Genomic DNA, 16,066 nt, shown 5'->3' with positions numbered 1-16,066 from the left:
TAAAAAGACATTCTTCCTACCCCACTCCTACTGCTGGTATATGCACACTGATCCAATCCATATATCAGCTGTTTTCTGCTGATGATGAGATTTCCCTCATACAGTTACATCTAGCAGTGCTGCACCAGCACGCTGGTTGCAGCGTACACCAGTGTATAACGGACTATATTGCTCTCCCCTTGTGGTTGCGACTCAAAAACAGACAAGCCATTGTTTTTTTTAGCCTTGGTTGGAGTGAGGGACACGACACGCGTGCATGCTTGCGTGCGCGCGCGCACACACACACACACACACACACACACACACACACACACACACACACACACACACACACACACACACACACACACACACACACACACACACACACACACACACACAGTGATAGTGTCTGCAGCACCAGCAACAGCTGTCCATGGCCTCAAGGTCTAACATCCAACCTTAATTGAAAGCATGTTGCTCTGCATGTGCAAATCCGCCCCTCTTATAATGTCAACTTGGCCTTCACTTTATGGGGCTTATACCTCTTTGAGGTTTAACGACATCAGTAAATCCACTCCGTCACCACACAGAACGCTTTTCATAGACTTAACAGGATGCTGGGTATCAAGCTTTTTTAAGCAGAAGACTAATTCACCCCCATTGCCTTGTGTCTTTTTATCTCTCCAGCTCCAGCTCCAGCTCCAGCTCCAGCTCCAGCTCCCATCCAGATCTAATGACGCTTTCATGTTTGACCCACTTTTAGAAGACATGGGGACAACGACAAAGAGGAGAGAGGGCCGAGGGAAAAGGAAGAAAACGGGCAGGGGGGGGGGACACCGGCGGAGGAGAGACGGAGACAGAGGCAGAGAGAGAGAGAGAGAGATGTAAAAAGTGGGAGAGAGAGAAGGGCAGGGGCAACTGAGCGAAAGAGTAAGTGAGAATGACAGAGGTGTAGAGAGAGAGAGAATGAGAGAGAGAGAGAATGAGAGAGAGAGAGAATGAGAGAGGGGTAAACAGAATGAAAAGCTAAAGGCGCCCGTGACGGAGGGGAGGGTGCCGAGTGGGAGGAGGGAAGCTCTACTGCTTCTCCTAATAAAGCGAGTGTATGTGAAAGGAGGTGCTGAGAAACATTAGACTGAGCAGAGAGCTGTGTTACCAGAGAGAGAGAGAGAGAGAGAGGAAACAGAAAGAGAGAGAGGGGGAGAGCGAGAGAGAGAGGAAACAGAAAGAGAGAGAGGGGCAAAGAATAGATAGAGCATTGTGTGGCTGCTGAGAGAGAACCCATGTCTGCACAAAGAGGTAGGTGTACTGCTATGGCTGGCACACACACACACACACACACACACACACACACACACACACACACACACACACACACGTGCACGCACGCGCGCGCGCGCGCGCACACAATCACACACACACACACACACACACACACACACACACACACACACACACACACACACACACACACACACACCATCACACACACCATCACACACACACACACACACACACACACACACACACACACACACACACACACACACACACACACACACACACCATTGAGCAGAGGGCTGACAGGAAAGCCTTATCAGACAGTGTATTCAGCTGTAGCAGCGATGTGAATGTGAATGTGAACGTTATGCATGTGACTTGTCTGTAGCAGGTGCCTGTGTTTTTCACAAGGCAGGTTGTGAATGAGATAGTTGAGTTGTAGCACGCCCCAAACAGAGGCACACTCAGCAGAAGCAGGTGTGCTTTATTGTAGCGCTTATCAAGCACCGCAGGTTATTGAGGCTGTAACACAAGATTATCTACTTAATCGCCGACATTATGAGGGCTAGTTAATGCTTAGGTAGAGCCATGAGGTCATCACTGTTTCAGTGATGTCATTTACTGTAATGCTAAGTGCACACCTTGGACTGTGCACTGTGTTTGTAGTGCCAGTATGCCGCAGGTAATCCTGCTGACACACACCAGGATCAAAGCAGCACCTTTTGACGGGCCAAATGTTTTTGCACTGCTTAGTGGAGGATGGGTGGAGTTTGTCATACTTTGGATAATACAATGAATTCCAGAAAGTTTAGACAAGCAAAAAAAAAGTATCTGAAAGGCAATTTAATTGACTTTTGCTGATTGATAACTTCCCAAGTATTTGAATCGCACCAATTTGGTTCTCCGTGTTAAAGCAAACGCTAAAGTGCATACAGCATGGAAACATTGGCTTCATTCCAGCCAGGGAAGCCCAGCTGGATCGTTGCACATACACCCACCCCAAAACACTTCTATTCCCCTCATTGATAAGCTCAGAGTAGAGCGGACGATGACAGGCTTGGTACGGGGCTGTCCTGTAGGCTGAGTCAGAGGACGAGGACAGGCTTGGTACGGGGCTGTCCTGTAGGCTGAGACAGACTGCACTGTCTGCTACCACCACTGAGAAAGGCTGCCTCCCTCCCTGTAGAGCGGAGGTCAGAGATGCTTCCTCTCAGATGCTTGTCGTATGGAAGGGGCAGAGGATGCTGTTTCACAATAGCCCAACAACCAAAAGTATTTATGGTGCGTCGAAGAAACAAATGCTCCGTGTGTGTGTGTGTGTGTGTGTGTGTGTGTGTGTGTGTGTGTGTGTGTGTGTGCGCGCGTGCGTGAGCGTGTGTGTGTTGCATTGCATGCGTGTGTGTGAGGTAAGTTGAGGTGAATGTATCTGGCAGAGATATACAGTATTAGCGCTACGTGTACGTACGTGTTACAGTAGCCTACATGTGTGTCTGCATAGAGGCTTATGGAGGAAGTTAGAGCCCAACCACCAGACTGACAACACATTAAGACCTGTCTAATAGCGACGTTGTTGTTTCCTCTCCCCTGTCCTTACGAAACCACAAACTCCCCCCGCGTCACCCACTGACTCAGACTCAGAGAACACTCAGCATCTGCTGCCTGTGGCATCCTCTCTCTAGAACCCAAGAACCCAGAACCCAAGAACTGGAGTTGGTCCCTGGGCGCTGCACTGTTCCTAGTAGAGGATGGGTCAAATGCAGAGGATGAATTTCCCCATGGGGATAAATAAAGGATAACTTAACTTAACTAACTTAACTTAACTTAATGTGGGAGGGCCCGGGCCCCCAGCTCGGATCACGCCATTTTTTAAATCAGCCTTCATTTGGATGTCAATTACACCTGTAAAGTTTCGTGACTGCATCTTGCATTGTGTTGACACTATCGCATTTGCAAAATCTGTCCAGACATACATGTATAGACGGTTTTAACTTGACAACAAAAACATTCTAAATTGAACCCCCGCTGACTTCCTGTTGCAGTGTTTGCTATGGACATAAAAGAAAAAAAAACATTCAAGTGCAGGACTGACCATTCCGTGAAAACCGTCTATACAGCTGAGCAGCGAAAACAAAAGTAACAATGTCGAGTGAATATTTCTGCAGTTTGCCGAATGCTGAGAAAAAGGAAGTGTTGTGGGATTGCGCTCTGGTGAAAACCGTCTATAAACACCTCTGGTAGTTCCTCAGAACTCATCATGTCGAGACAGATGAAGCAAGGTACAGTAGTGTCAGGGATGACCATATCACGTTCCCACTCCCATGCACCTTTTAAATGGTAAATGGTAAATGGCCTGCATTTATATAGCGCTTTTATCCAAAGCGCTTTACAATCAGTAGGTAGTCTACATTCACCCATTCATACACCGATGGCGGCAGGCTGCCACGCAGGGTGCCTGCACACCATCGGGAGCAATTTGGGGTTAAGTGTCTTGCCCAAGGACACAACGACAGCAGCTGGGAGGGAGCGGGGATCGAACCGCCAACCCTTGCGTCATTGGCCGACCCGCTCAGAGATGGGCAGTATTTTAAATACATGTATTTAAAATACGTATTTCAACTACATTTGTGTATTTTGTCATTTGTATTTGGCTGGACCGAGAAAAATAAGATGTAATTTGTATCAAGATACTTTCAGACCTTGTATTTTGTGTATTTTAAATACATAAACTACTTTTTTCTTTAATTTTATGTCATTTTATTCTCAAATTGACACATTCTTACCATTGACACAGGTTTAAACTGTGGAGGAAAGAAATGTGACATGTCACTTCTACTCTACCTCTGATTGGCTTACCCTCAGAACAAACTCAACAACAAATCAGAGGCAGAGTAGGGTGGGTCTTGAGTCAGACTTCACATCACTTCTTCGTCTAGTATGAAGCCTTGTGTTGGTGGAAATTCCCCCAGAGATAAATTACTAATATAAATTGATGATTAGATATTGCATGCACTGGCCTATCTGCAAATGAAACAGTTTACTGCATATTCAAACCAGTGTATCATATTGTATGTATCAAGACACAACTAATTATCTTCTTAATTAAAATTGGCAAAGTGGGTGGCAGTGTGTGGGGCGGCAGTGTGGGTCACGATTGTGATGTCATCAGTGATGTCACTTGATCAATTGTGATGTCATCAGTGATGTCACTCGAGCCACTGATTGCCCAACTGTGATGTTACTCAGGCAGTTGTGATGTCATCAGTGATGTCACTCGAGCAACTCTGTAGTATGAGCCGATGGCGCACATTTGGAGCCCGCGATTTCCATAACTGCAGCCATGGCGCATCATCTCCAGGGATACTGTTATGATGTCAGATATCTAGAGCTAACATGGTCAAAGTTCCAAAGCTTGAGGTTAACATGTAGAAATGCTGCCTGTAAGTCAAAAGCCCTCGCAGAAGGTGATTAACAGCTGAAGTGAGGGAGAAATTAGCTGTGCTGAAAAACAGCTAAAACTGAAATGAAAGAACTGTAATGTATTGTACTGTAATGCGATGTCACCTAAATAACCATCGCGATGGTTCCACAGTGAAACATTGCGATGGACGTTGGCATCGTGGTTGACGGGGGGTGGGGTTAATTAATGATTTATGAAGTCCATGTGGTGCCGTTTGGCTGCGCCACTGCAATGTACGTTCACGTTTACAACAGGACAGCTGAGCGCTACTAGAGACCAGCGGGCTTGGATAGGCTACTACTACAGCACAGAGCCAGGCAATTCAAACAGTAGGCTATCACTACCAGCAATATTGAAAGGCGCAAAACAATCAAACGTTAACGTTACAGATCGTGACCAACAACGTGTGTGTGTTTAATTTAAATAGGTGGCAGAAAAGGGGCAGAATTACTGGTGGCTAACGTTAGATTTGTGTGGGCTCAGTTTTGAACCTAACATTGGGTTACGTTAAGGAGAGATAGAAACACAGCAGCAGGCAGCCTGTACACAGTATGTAAAGGAGAGAGTTCCTGGAAACAGGCGAGTTGAATTCACAGTTGAAGACTTGTAACATTACTCACATTGGGTTGCAAACAGGAAAGAACGTGAAGTTTCTTCTTTCTTAACATTTTCACAACACAACCGACTTCTGCTTATCTTCTCTTCCTCTCCGCTTTACCACTTCTCTGAACTGGGGATAAGGTACGCTTTGCTGCTTGTTTAATGCCGCCTGTGCGTCCCCCGTGTGTCGCGGTTGAGTGGAGATAGCCTTTTTTATTATTAAATCTGCCAAATTTTTAATTCGAACAGATAATCACGATGGTCCGATGTAGAAGTGTCAGAGGTCGATGGGGGTCGGCCCATCGACGATGGTCGATGCCATCGTACATGGTGCCAACCCTAGTACACAAAGGAAAATACTGTCACAGAGGACTAAGAGATGATTTACCATCTAAGGAAACCAGAAAATTTCACATTTGATGAGCTGGAATCAGACAATTAGGACATTTTCCTTACAGAAATGGCTCAAAATGATGAATAGATGATCAAAATAGGCAATTAATGTAATATTTGGCAATGAATTGATGGATTTACTAATTGTTGCAGCTCTTTATCAGTTTTTATAAAATGTATTTTTATGTATTTTCAAAATACAAAATACGTATTTGTATCTCAAATACATTTTTCAGACGAGTATTTTGTATTTGTATTGTGATACATTTTTTGAGCAAGTATTTGTAATTTGTATCAAAATACTTTATGATGTATTTTCGCCCATCTCTGGACCCGCTCTACCTCCTGAGCTAAAGCCGCCCCTTTTATATTTGCAGAGGACGGTGGATTGATGTTTTGTATTTGTTGTAGCCTACCGTAGATATGAGAGATTTGGCCATTGTGATGTATAGTCAAATGTGTTGTTGTTTTTAATTTTCTCACAATCGCTGAAATTTGGCATCTAATCGAATTGGGAAGAGTAGACTTTTTGATATATTCCATTTATAGTTGGAAAATTGACCAAAAGTTTCTAATATGTGTAGAAGTTTGGGTAAGGAATTATCAAAGTTTGAAATGGCTATAGAAAACTAGGTCATCTGCATACAAAGACAATTTATGATTTATGCCCCATCTGAGTACAACTGAAATCCCTTCTTCTATTCTCAAGGCTACAGCTAATGCTTCAATAGCTATGTCAACCCTTTTCCCACATGCGCTTTGTACCGCAAAATGACCGGAACGTGGTCTAATGCCTGCATGTGAGAACGTCGTCGTGCCGGTATAAGCGCGACCCCGTCATCGCGGAGATTTCACCAGTTTGGAGCCAGTCAGAAGAGCGGTATGCGCGATAGCGGACTCAAGTAGAGAACGGGTCCAGTCATTTCCCGCGACACTCTCATGGGCGAGGTGTACACACGTTGCTTAATGTTCCAGCGGGCATAATCTAATCATTCGCGCACATTAAAGCAAACTGGCGAAATGATCTTGTGATAATAAGAGCAGTAGCCTATGTCAGCTTCATGTGTGGGTGTGCTGATTTTCCCCTCTCTCCTCTCTGCTGCCTGCTCGTCCTCCTCCTTCAGTGACAGCCCGACAGGGACACAGACGAAGCAAATGCACGAAGCGAAATGTGGAAGTATTTTGCTTACGTTGCCGACAGCGAAGGCAAGCCCGGACACATCAAACGAAGCCAGTCTGTAAAAAGTGCTTCAACGCGACGCAGGTGAACGGATAAAATTTTATTTCACCATCAAGAGTTTTGCCGACACGTCACTCCCCACCCGCTCTGCAGTGCCGCCCCGCCCCCCAACATACAGGCAAATTCGCTGCTAGATTCCCATATGCGCGAGCCGAAGTGTGAAGGGAAATGTCCGATATTGACTTACAGGTAATTTTCCGGTACGCATGTGGGAAAACGGCTCTAGGGGAGGGCTAAGAGGACGCCACTGTCTTGTACCTCGAAAGAGAGGGAAGAACTCAAAATAGTATTGTTCGTATGGACTGAGGCACTGGGAGATGATTAACAAATCTTTATCCAGCACAAAAAAGGGCCAAGACCAAAATTTTCCAATAATAAGAATAAGAATAAGAATAAGAATAAGAATAAGAAATAAGAATAAGAATAAGAATAAGAATAATAAAAACAATGGTAATTTAGTTTTTAGTCAGTCACAGTTTTCAGTTAGTCAAAAGCCTTATAACTTAAGGCATTAAGGGAAATGATGTTAGTGTTGAGAGGGAGGAGTCTCATTGTGGCTTAGTGGTCTAAGGCGCGTACTGTACCATGTAACTGTGACAAGATCTGGCCTTTACTGCATCTTTCCCTCACGCAATCTTTCCTGTCTATCTCTGTTGTAAACCTTCCAAAAAATAACGTCCAAAAATGATCTTAAATAAATAAATGTTTGTTGAAAAAAGATTGTCTTCCAGAGATATATATATATATATATATATATATATATATATATATATATATATATATATATATATATATATATTCGAAATAGCCAGATACACAGATCCTTGGTGAGAATCTTGTAATCTTGTAAGTACTGATATTGTAGGCTATGTAGACATTATCAGGAGGTGCATGGCGACTGTCTTTAATCAGCTTTATTGTCAGGCTGACATAACATAACACCGGAGACTGACTGGACTTGACTTTTCACGGAGAAGACTGACTGCGCTCACCGATGACGTCACCCAGGTATCCCTACGCCTTGTGCTATACATTCAGCCAGTGTCTCGTCATAGACGCGTGGTCAGTGGGTCAGCGTGGGGGAAATCCTCCCGTTTTCAGCCACTGCCACGCACACACACACGTTACCGGAAGTAACGTCACCGACTGTATCTATACAAAATAATACCATTACAACACAGTTGGTTGTGTTAGAATTTGGGGTAGAGAGTGGTTTTCAAGGATTTCAGAGAAAACTGAGCAAAGGAGTCAGGGGCAGGACGGCAGGTTTAGAGGAGTCAGGGGCAGGACGGCAGGTTTAGAGTCAGGGGCAGGATGGCAGGTTTAGAGTCAGGGGCAGGATGGCAGGTTTAGAGGAGTCAGGGGCAGGATGGCAGGTTTAGAGGAGTCAGGGGCAGGACGGCAGGTTTAGAGGAGTCAGGGGCAGGACGGCAGGTTTAGAGTCAGGGGCAGGACGGCAGGTTTAGAGGAGTCAGGGGCAGGACGGCAGGTTTAGAGTCAGGGGCAGGACGGCAGGTTTAGAGGAGTCAGGGGCAGGACGGCAGGTTTAGAGGAGTCAGGGGCAGGACGGCAGGTTTAGAGTCAGGGGCAGGACGGCAGGTTTAGAGGAGTCAGGGGCAGGACGGTAGGTTTAGAGTCAGGGGCAGGACGGCAGGTTTAGAGGAGTCAGGGGCAGGACGGTAGGTTTAGAGTCAGGGGCAGGACGGCAGGTTTAGAGGAGTCAGGGGCAGGACGGCAGGTTTAGAGTCAGGGGCAGGACGGTAGGTTTAGAGGAGTCAGGGGCAGGACGGTAGGTTTAGAGTCAGGGGCAGGACGGCAGGTTTAGAGGAGAAGCCTTTGAAGAATTCAATGGGAAATCTGCGCCTGGAGCTTTAGCATTTAGCATCGATCCAATTGCTTGATTGGTATTGTGGTCTGTTACTCGGGATTCAATGCTTTCCCTTTGTTCAGACCTGAGTAGGAATGTTGAGAAGATTTTATGAAATATATATATTGTACTTAAACAGGGCCATTTTCTACACCCAGTGAACAGAAGTTCATCTCCAATCTTGAATCGTTCATCCTAACATCTTAAAATATTTGGATTAAAAGTACAGAACAAGGACACAGACACAATAGATTCAGTATAATAATAACATCTGCTATCGCTCCTCTCTGTCTTTGTGTCTCTCTCTCTCTCTAGTCTAGCAGAAAGGGCCCTCAGATTTTGAGATACCCCTACCCAAGGTAGAACAAAACACAACAATGATTTTTCTTATCTTTAGGGTCTCCCATTAATGAAATTGATTGTTGTCAACATTTACTTTGGGGGAAAAAATGTTTTTTTGGCTGTTCTTTAGAACTACCCCAATCCCTGAAAAAGAGCCAAATTAGGCCAGTCCGGATAGGGGAAAGGTGACAAAAAAGCCCATAACTTGAGAATGCTCACTCTTTTCCTCATCAGATTTGCTGAGGTATGAACCAGGTGGCTGCCCTACATCACCAAATAGTCAGAAAATGATTTACCTAAAAAGATCAAGAATTATAGTCCTGTAAACATAGCTTTAGTTTCGGCGGAAATTGTTCTTTGTGGTGACAGGAACATAGGACTCCATCACTTTTCTCTCATTTATCAGAAAAACTGAAATCCCTAAAAAATATACCATTACTGAATTGTCTAGGGTGCTATTGAACACTGACCAGTAGTTGTATGGAGATATCTGGTACCGTTCTATTGCAAATGAGATTTCTTTAGACATAGGCCTACTACCTCTTCTCTGAAACAGTCAAATTAGGTAATTCCGAATGGGGGATAAGTGGCATAATACTACTAATACTACTACTAATAATAATAATAATACATTTGGTGACACCTTTCAAAACACCAAGGTCATTGTACAGTGCATAAAAGAGACATAACATTCTAAAAGATCATACATAAAAACAACAAGCATGGCAAACACCAGCATAATTAAAATACGACGAGCGTAGATAAAAGAAAAGACAGGAGATACACACGGCAGGCGAGTAACATAGATTGAGTGCTGTATATGATTAAAGTGAGTAGGCCAGTTTGAACAGGTGGGTTTTGATGTGGGATTTGAATGTGGTGATGGAGTCAGACTGTTGGAGTACAGAGCAGCTGAAGGCCCTAGCACCCATGGTACTGAGGCGAGAGGGGGGGACGTTCAGGAGACCAGCTGCGGAAGAGCGTAGGGAGTGGGAAGGGGTGTATTCCTCTAGGTCAGAGAGATAGGTGGGGGGTAGGTTGTGTAGGGCTTTGTAAGTGAGTAGAAGGTTTTTGAAGTAAATCCGGTAGTGAATGGGGAACCAGTGGAGTTGAATGAGGACAGGGGTGATGTGTTCAGATGATTTAGTGCAGGTGATGATCCAGGAATTTGGAGTCTGTTGAGCAATTTGGTGGGTAGGCCAGAGAGAATAGAGTTGCCGTAATCAATCTGGGATGTAACAAATGTGTGGATGAGGACTTCGGTGCTGTGTTGGGACAGGGATGGGCAGAGTCTGGAGATGATGTGGAAGAAAGCAGACCGGGTGATGTTTTTTTAAGTGGGGTGCAAAGGAAAGGGTGCTGTCCAGAATGACGCTGAGGCTCTTGACTTGGGTGGACAAGGGAACAGGGAAGCTGTCAATGATGATGTTTGGGGCAGTGGTGTTTTGAGCTTTGGAGAGGATGTTTTTGGAGCCGATGAGCAGGGCCTCGGTTTTACTGGTGTTTAACTTCAGGAAGTTCCTGCTCATCCAGCTCCTGATGTCCTGGAGGCAGGCGGTGAGGGAGGTGGGAGCAAGAGTGGTGGTGGGTTTGGTGGAGATATAGACCTGGGTATCATCGGCGTAGCAGTGAAACTGAACACCATGGTGACAGAGGATTTTACCCAGGGGGAGGAGGTCGGTGATGAATAGGAGTGGACCCAATACTGACCCCTGGGTCAAATGGCAGAACGTGTGGTTCCCTAGTTGGACAAACTGTTGAGGTGAGGTAGGATGCAAACCAGGAAAGTGCAACACCAGTGATTCCAATGTTCGCCAGGTGCTCCAGAAGTAGTGGGTGGGAGATGGTATCGAAAGCAGCGGAGAGGTCAAGGAGGATGAGGATGGTGAGGAGTCCAGAGTCAGCGGCACAGAGGAAGTCGTTAGTGATTCTTACCAGGGCTGTTTCAGTGCTGTGATTAGGGTGGAAACCATATTGAAATGGTTTGTGGAGGTTGTTTGAGTCGAGGTGGGACTGGAGTTGGGCGGCAATCACCCTCTCAAGAGTTTTGGAGATGAAGGGGAGGTTGGAGATGGGACGGTAGTGGTTCAGGTCAGATGGGTAATGTAGGTTAAGTTATATATATATATACTGTATATATATATATATATATATATATATATATATATATATATATATATATATATATATGTATATATATATATATATATATATATGTATATATATATATATATATATATAAAACATATATTTTTTTAGGCCTAGAATAATAAGATAAGATAATCCTTTATTTGTCCCACAAGTGGAAATTACAGTGCTACAGCAGCAAGTGGACAGGGTTAAAAAAGAGACGGCAACATAATAGCACGTATAGTTAACAAAAGTAAAAACAGAATATAACAATTACACAAGTAAAAATTGCATTCAAAAGTAAAAAATTACATTAAAATTACATTCAAAAGTGCTGGATAAAAGTGCATTTAGTTGCCAATTGAGCCAAATGAGAGCAGCAATTTAAACCATTCTTCACTCAGGAGTGTACAGAATTAAAAAGTCTGACAGCCGCTGGGAGGAAAGAACTCCGAAAATGTGTTTGCAACTTGTAATTGTAACTTTGTAATTCTTTTCTCTCCCATAAGTGCAATTAAAAAAAAGAAAAAAGCATAGCAACATGCAATAAGGTCATTCATTTGTTAGAAGTGAAGTGACTTAAGAGTAGTCAAAAATGATTGCCAGATAGCCTAAGTGTTTTTCTAACATGCTGCGACTATGTACTGTACATTCTGAGCTGTAAATAGACTTGAGATTTAGGTGATGGGGCTCATACGAGCCTGTGTTTGTTGCAAACATTTCCTGTTGTGGTCACAGGGGTGCTGGAGATCTTTGTATCTGGCCGAGGGGCACGTCATCTCATAGTCCCCCTATGCGTGCTGCAGAAAGCCATCAGATGGAAAGTTAAACTGCTTTTTGTTTGGTTGTGGTTAACACCTCTCTCTGTGTATGTGAGTGTAAATGTGTTAAATGTCAGTGTTTATTTTAGGTTAGGTTCTGAAGAACAAACTCAACCGCAGTCTGCAGGGACTTTCAATGCTCAAAGTTTTTCGAATCAAGATTTTATTTTATTTTATTCGACAATAGACAAAGCAACAGTACAATAAATACATCATAGCTTTAAAAACTGACAAGGATGACACAACAAAGTCACAGACTTATTTCCATTGTTCTTGATCTTATGGCAGCGAAGATGACGAAAATCTGAATGGCTCGGCCGACTCGAACAATAAAACTGACAACTAAACAGGAGATGAAGAATTCATCAGATTTCAATAACAGTGAAAAACAAAAATGTAGCAGGCTACCATTCTTATGCATTTAAGTTGTCCGAAAGCCAGGTTTTGACCTTTTTTTTTTAAGATGCTGGTTTCCGGTACTTTTTATAAGTAAAGGTAGCTTGTTCCAATGCACCGCACCAGAACATTTAAACATGTTGGTTTTAAACCTCGGCAGGCACAGGTCAGCAATGCTGGCTTGGGTGTGGTGCGCATGAGCATCACCGCTCCTCAGGAAGTGGTCTTTGAGGTACTCGGGAGCTCGGCTGTTATAAATATTGTGGACCACAAGGACCCCTAAACTGACTCAAATTAGACCACGGACCCCCATCTGATAATATTTTGTCCCAGGGTTCCCCTTCTGATAAGATGTTTGCCTTTTAGATGTTTTAGTACAGACAGTGTATGAAACCCATGACCAAAACAGTTATTAGTCAAGTATGGGGGCAAGTATAATAGTAATCATAATACATTTGTTTTATGGTAGCCCCAAATCTCAGTGCTTCATTTAATTTAATTTCATAAACAAAAACAGGAGAATGGACTAGAAAACAAAATAACCAAGGCAAAAATAAAACAGAAGAGAGGAATAAAAAGTGGCTGCTCATTTGACCCGGTATATGGACACTTGTTTCACAGTCTTTTGCAATCCTTACAATTGCAGTCCATGGAGTATAGCTTGTGAATGTGCCCCAGACTCCCAAACACTAGCACAATAATTTGGTAGGGTTACGTTCAACAAAGGGCTGATACTGTATTTCATATTTGGATATTTGGACTTTGGCTGTGAAACAAGTATCCATATACCAGGTCAAATGAGCAGCCACTTTTTATTCCTCTGTTCGGTTTTATCTTTGCGTTGGTTATTTTGTTTTCCAGTCCGTTCTCCTGTTTTTGTTTATGAAATGAAATAAAGCACTGAGATTTGGGGCTACCATAAAACAAATGTATTATGATTACTATTATACTTGTGTTATTTTGTCATGTCAAGACAGGAGATACTACTGATTTATATAGTTTGGATTCATGTTCCAGTTTCAATAAAACTTCCGATATTTACACCTTGTATTTCTGTTTTAGAGGCTTGTAATTTAGATAAACATTCTTAACTTATAGGCTATTATGCCACTTATCCCCTATTCAGAATGACCTAATTTGACTGTTTCAGAGAAGAGGTAGTAGGCCTATGTCTAAAGAATTCTCATTTACAATAGAACTGTACCAGATATCTCCATACAACTACTGGGCAGTGTTCAATAGCACCCTAGACAACTCAGTAATGGTATATTTTTGGGGGATTTCTGTTTTTCTGATAAATGAGAGAAAAGTGATGGAGTCCTATGTTCCTGTCACCACAAAGAACAATTTCCGCCTAAACTAAAGCTATGTTTACAGGACTATAATTCATGACCTTTTTAGGTAAATCATTTTCTGACTATTTGGTGAGGTAGGGCAGCCACCTGGTTCATACCTCAGCAAATCTGATGAGGAAAAGAGTGAGCATTCTCAAGTTATGGGCTTTTTTGTCACCTTTCCCCATTCCGGACTGGCCTAATTTGGCTCTTTTTCAGGGATTGGGATAGTTCTAAAGAACAGCCAAAAAACATTTTTTCCCCCAAAATAAATTTTGACAACAATCAATTTCATTAATGGGAAACCCTAAAGATAAGAAAAATCATTGTTGTGTTTTGTTCTACCTCGGGTAGGGGTATCTCAAAAACTAAAGCGTTTTTTGAGGACTTGCTGCTAGACTACTCTTTCATCTTCTACTTCTTGTTCGTTAGTTATTAGCCTGGTAAACCAGCCGGTCACGTGAACTCACATTTCATTTCGTTCTACCAGAGTAGACGGTCTGGCGAGCATCCAGGCCTGGGAGGATGTTTTCAGAAATTACAAAGTGCTCTAGCCAATCAGCGACTGCGCTCATTGCCCTGTGATTGACAGTGCAAGTTGGCCAATCAAGAACGCCACTGGCAAAACAGTAATGGCTGCCTCCCTGGCTGTCCGCCTCGAGCAGTAACGTCAACGTTCGTCGAGTTTAAACAACCATAAAGTGCAGTTATTGCAGAAATTCAAAAACAACAATTAAACAAGTACAGGAGCATGCAACAGCGGATTTCTCAGCGGAAAATATGTTTTCGCTGTTCTCCCGAGTCCCGAGTGGATTTGGATTTGACTGGATCCGACGCTGATTGGCTGAAGGAGTTGTCTGTCAAGGCAAGTACACCTGCCCAACTCCCGCCCACTGCAAACACTGGGTAAAAGCTCGAGGCCAGACAGTCTGGTAGAACGAAATGAAAAATGTGAGTTCACGTGACCGGCTGGTTTACCAGGCTAGTTAGTTATTGTCTTCAGAGAGGAAAACACTTCAAAGACATAATGCCAAATAACAGAAAAACACAATCCATAACATAAACCCAAAACACATTGACAATGTGACAGTGGTACAGAGACAAAAACGTACTGCCATTGTGCAAACAAGTTACTAAAAAAGTTATAATATTCACCAGGAACGGGGAGTGTTCCTATTCAAAGCTTGTAGTTATGGGAGTCTGGAGGAGTTTGTTCTTATTAACAAATGTCCGCATGTTGAAAAAGCAGCATACAGGAGAACTGGCTCAATGATATGTGATACAGGAGGACGAGGAGACGCGGTTGGGTGGACAGATTAGAGGTGTAATCTGTTTTCCGATGCCATTTTCTCAGTCACTGCTCTCTCACTCCCTGTTTCCTTGTGTCGTCGTCTGGACCATCCTGTCTCTCACCGTATGGCTACACTTGTGTTTACAGAGGGGATTGGAAATGTAAACACTGCGGCGTGCATGGATGTGTGTGTTACATGTGTACGGTACTATATGTGTTTGTGTCTCTGTGAATAAGTGTGTGTGTGTGTGTGTGTGTGTGTGTGTGTGTGTGTGTGTGTGTGTGTGTGTGTGTGTGTGTGAGTGAGAGAGAGAGAGAAAGAGAAAGAGATGGAAGTGTATTCGCCTGGTGGTGTTGAATTTCTGTGGTGGATTTCTTTCTTTTCATAGTCACTGTTAAGCTATTATGATCTCATGCTTGGTAATTTGCCACTCAGGTAAGCACTTGTTTTCTGAGGCTCAGAGTCAGCGTGTTTGTCTGTCTGTCTATGTTTGGTTGCCAACAACGTCACTAACCACGATTACACATACTGTAAGTAACAGAATTGTTCCCTTCAATCTGCTGGCTGGAACTCAAACTAGAAGTGTTGGTAGGTCTTTGATAGGAAACAAAGGCATGACTGTTCCATCTCTTGCAAAACACTCTTGATACTTAATATTTTCCTTCCGGGCTCCCGTACTGTGAGGTGATGATCAGGTCAGCTCAGGACACCTGCACATGTGTATTGTAAACATTCCTTTCTATGCTATGTTACTATGATTTGTATCTATTACTATGAGTAATCATTACTATGAGTATCGGTAAGGGTTGCAGTTGAAGCTATCTTTTGGGGTAATGGGATCACCATTAATGAGGATATTATATGCTGGTTGTTTACTTCCAACCAGCATATCACAGATGTACTCATACCTTCCTATTATGTCAGTTAAACG

At 43.4% G+C, this 16,066-nt stretch overlaps 1 protein-coding gene across 1 annotated transcript in view; it reads left to right on the top strand.

The window, feature by feature from the left end:
- Nucleotides 1-1,127: 1,127 nt before the first annotated feature.
- entpd1 (ectonucleoside triphosphate diphosphohydrolase 1) overlaps nt 1,128-16,066 on the top strand; it is a 28,513-nt gene continuing 13,574 nt past the window's right edge. The window contains exon 1 of the mRNA XM_083635246.1: nt 1,128-1,281. Within this exon, the coding sequence (XP_083491372.1) occupies nt 1,266-1,281 (16 nt within the window). The 5' untranslated portion in view covers nt 1,128-1,265. The remainder of the gene's footprint in view (nt 1,282-16,066) is intronic.

The sequence above is a fragment of the Poromitra crassiceps genome (genome assembly GCF_964638095.1).
Source record: "Poromitra crassiceps genome assembly, chromosome: 4".
NCBI classification, from domain to species: domain Eukaryota; kingdom Metazoa; phylum Chordata; class Actinopteri; order Beryciformes; family Melamphaidae; genus Poromitra; species Poromitra crassiceps.
The sequence above is the reverse complement of the archived record's forward strand: the minus strand, read 5'-3'. Positions and strand labels throughout refer to the sequence as shown.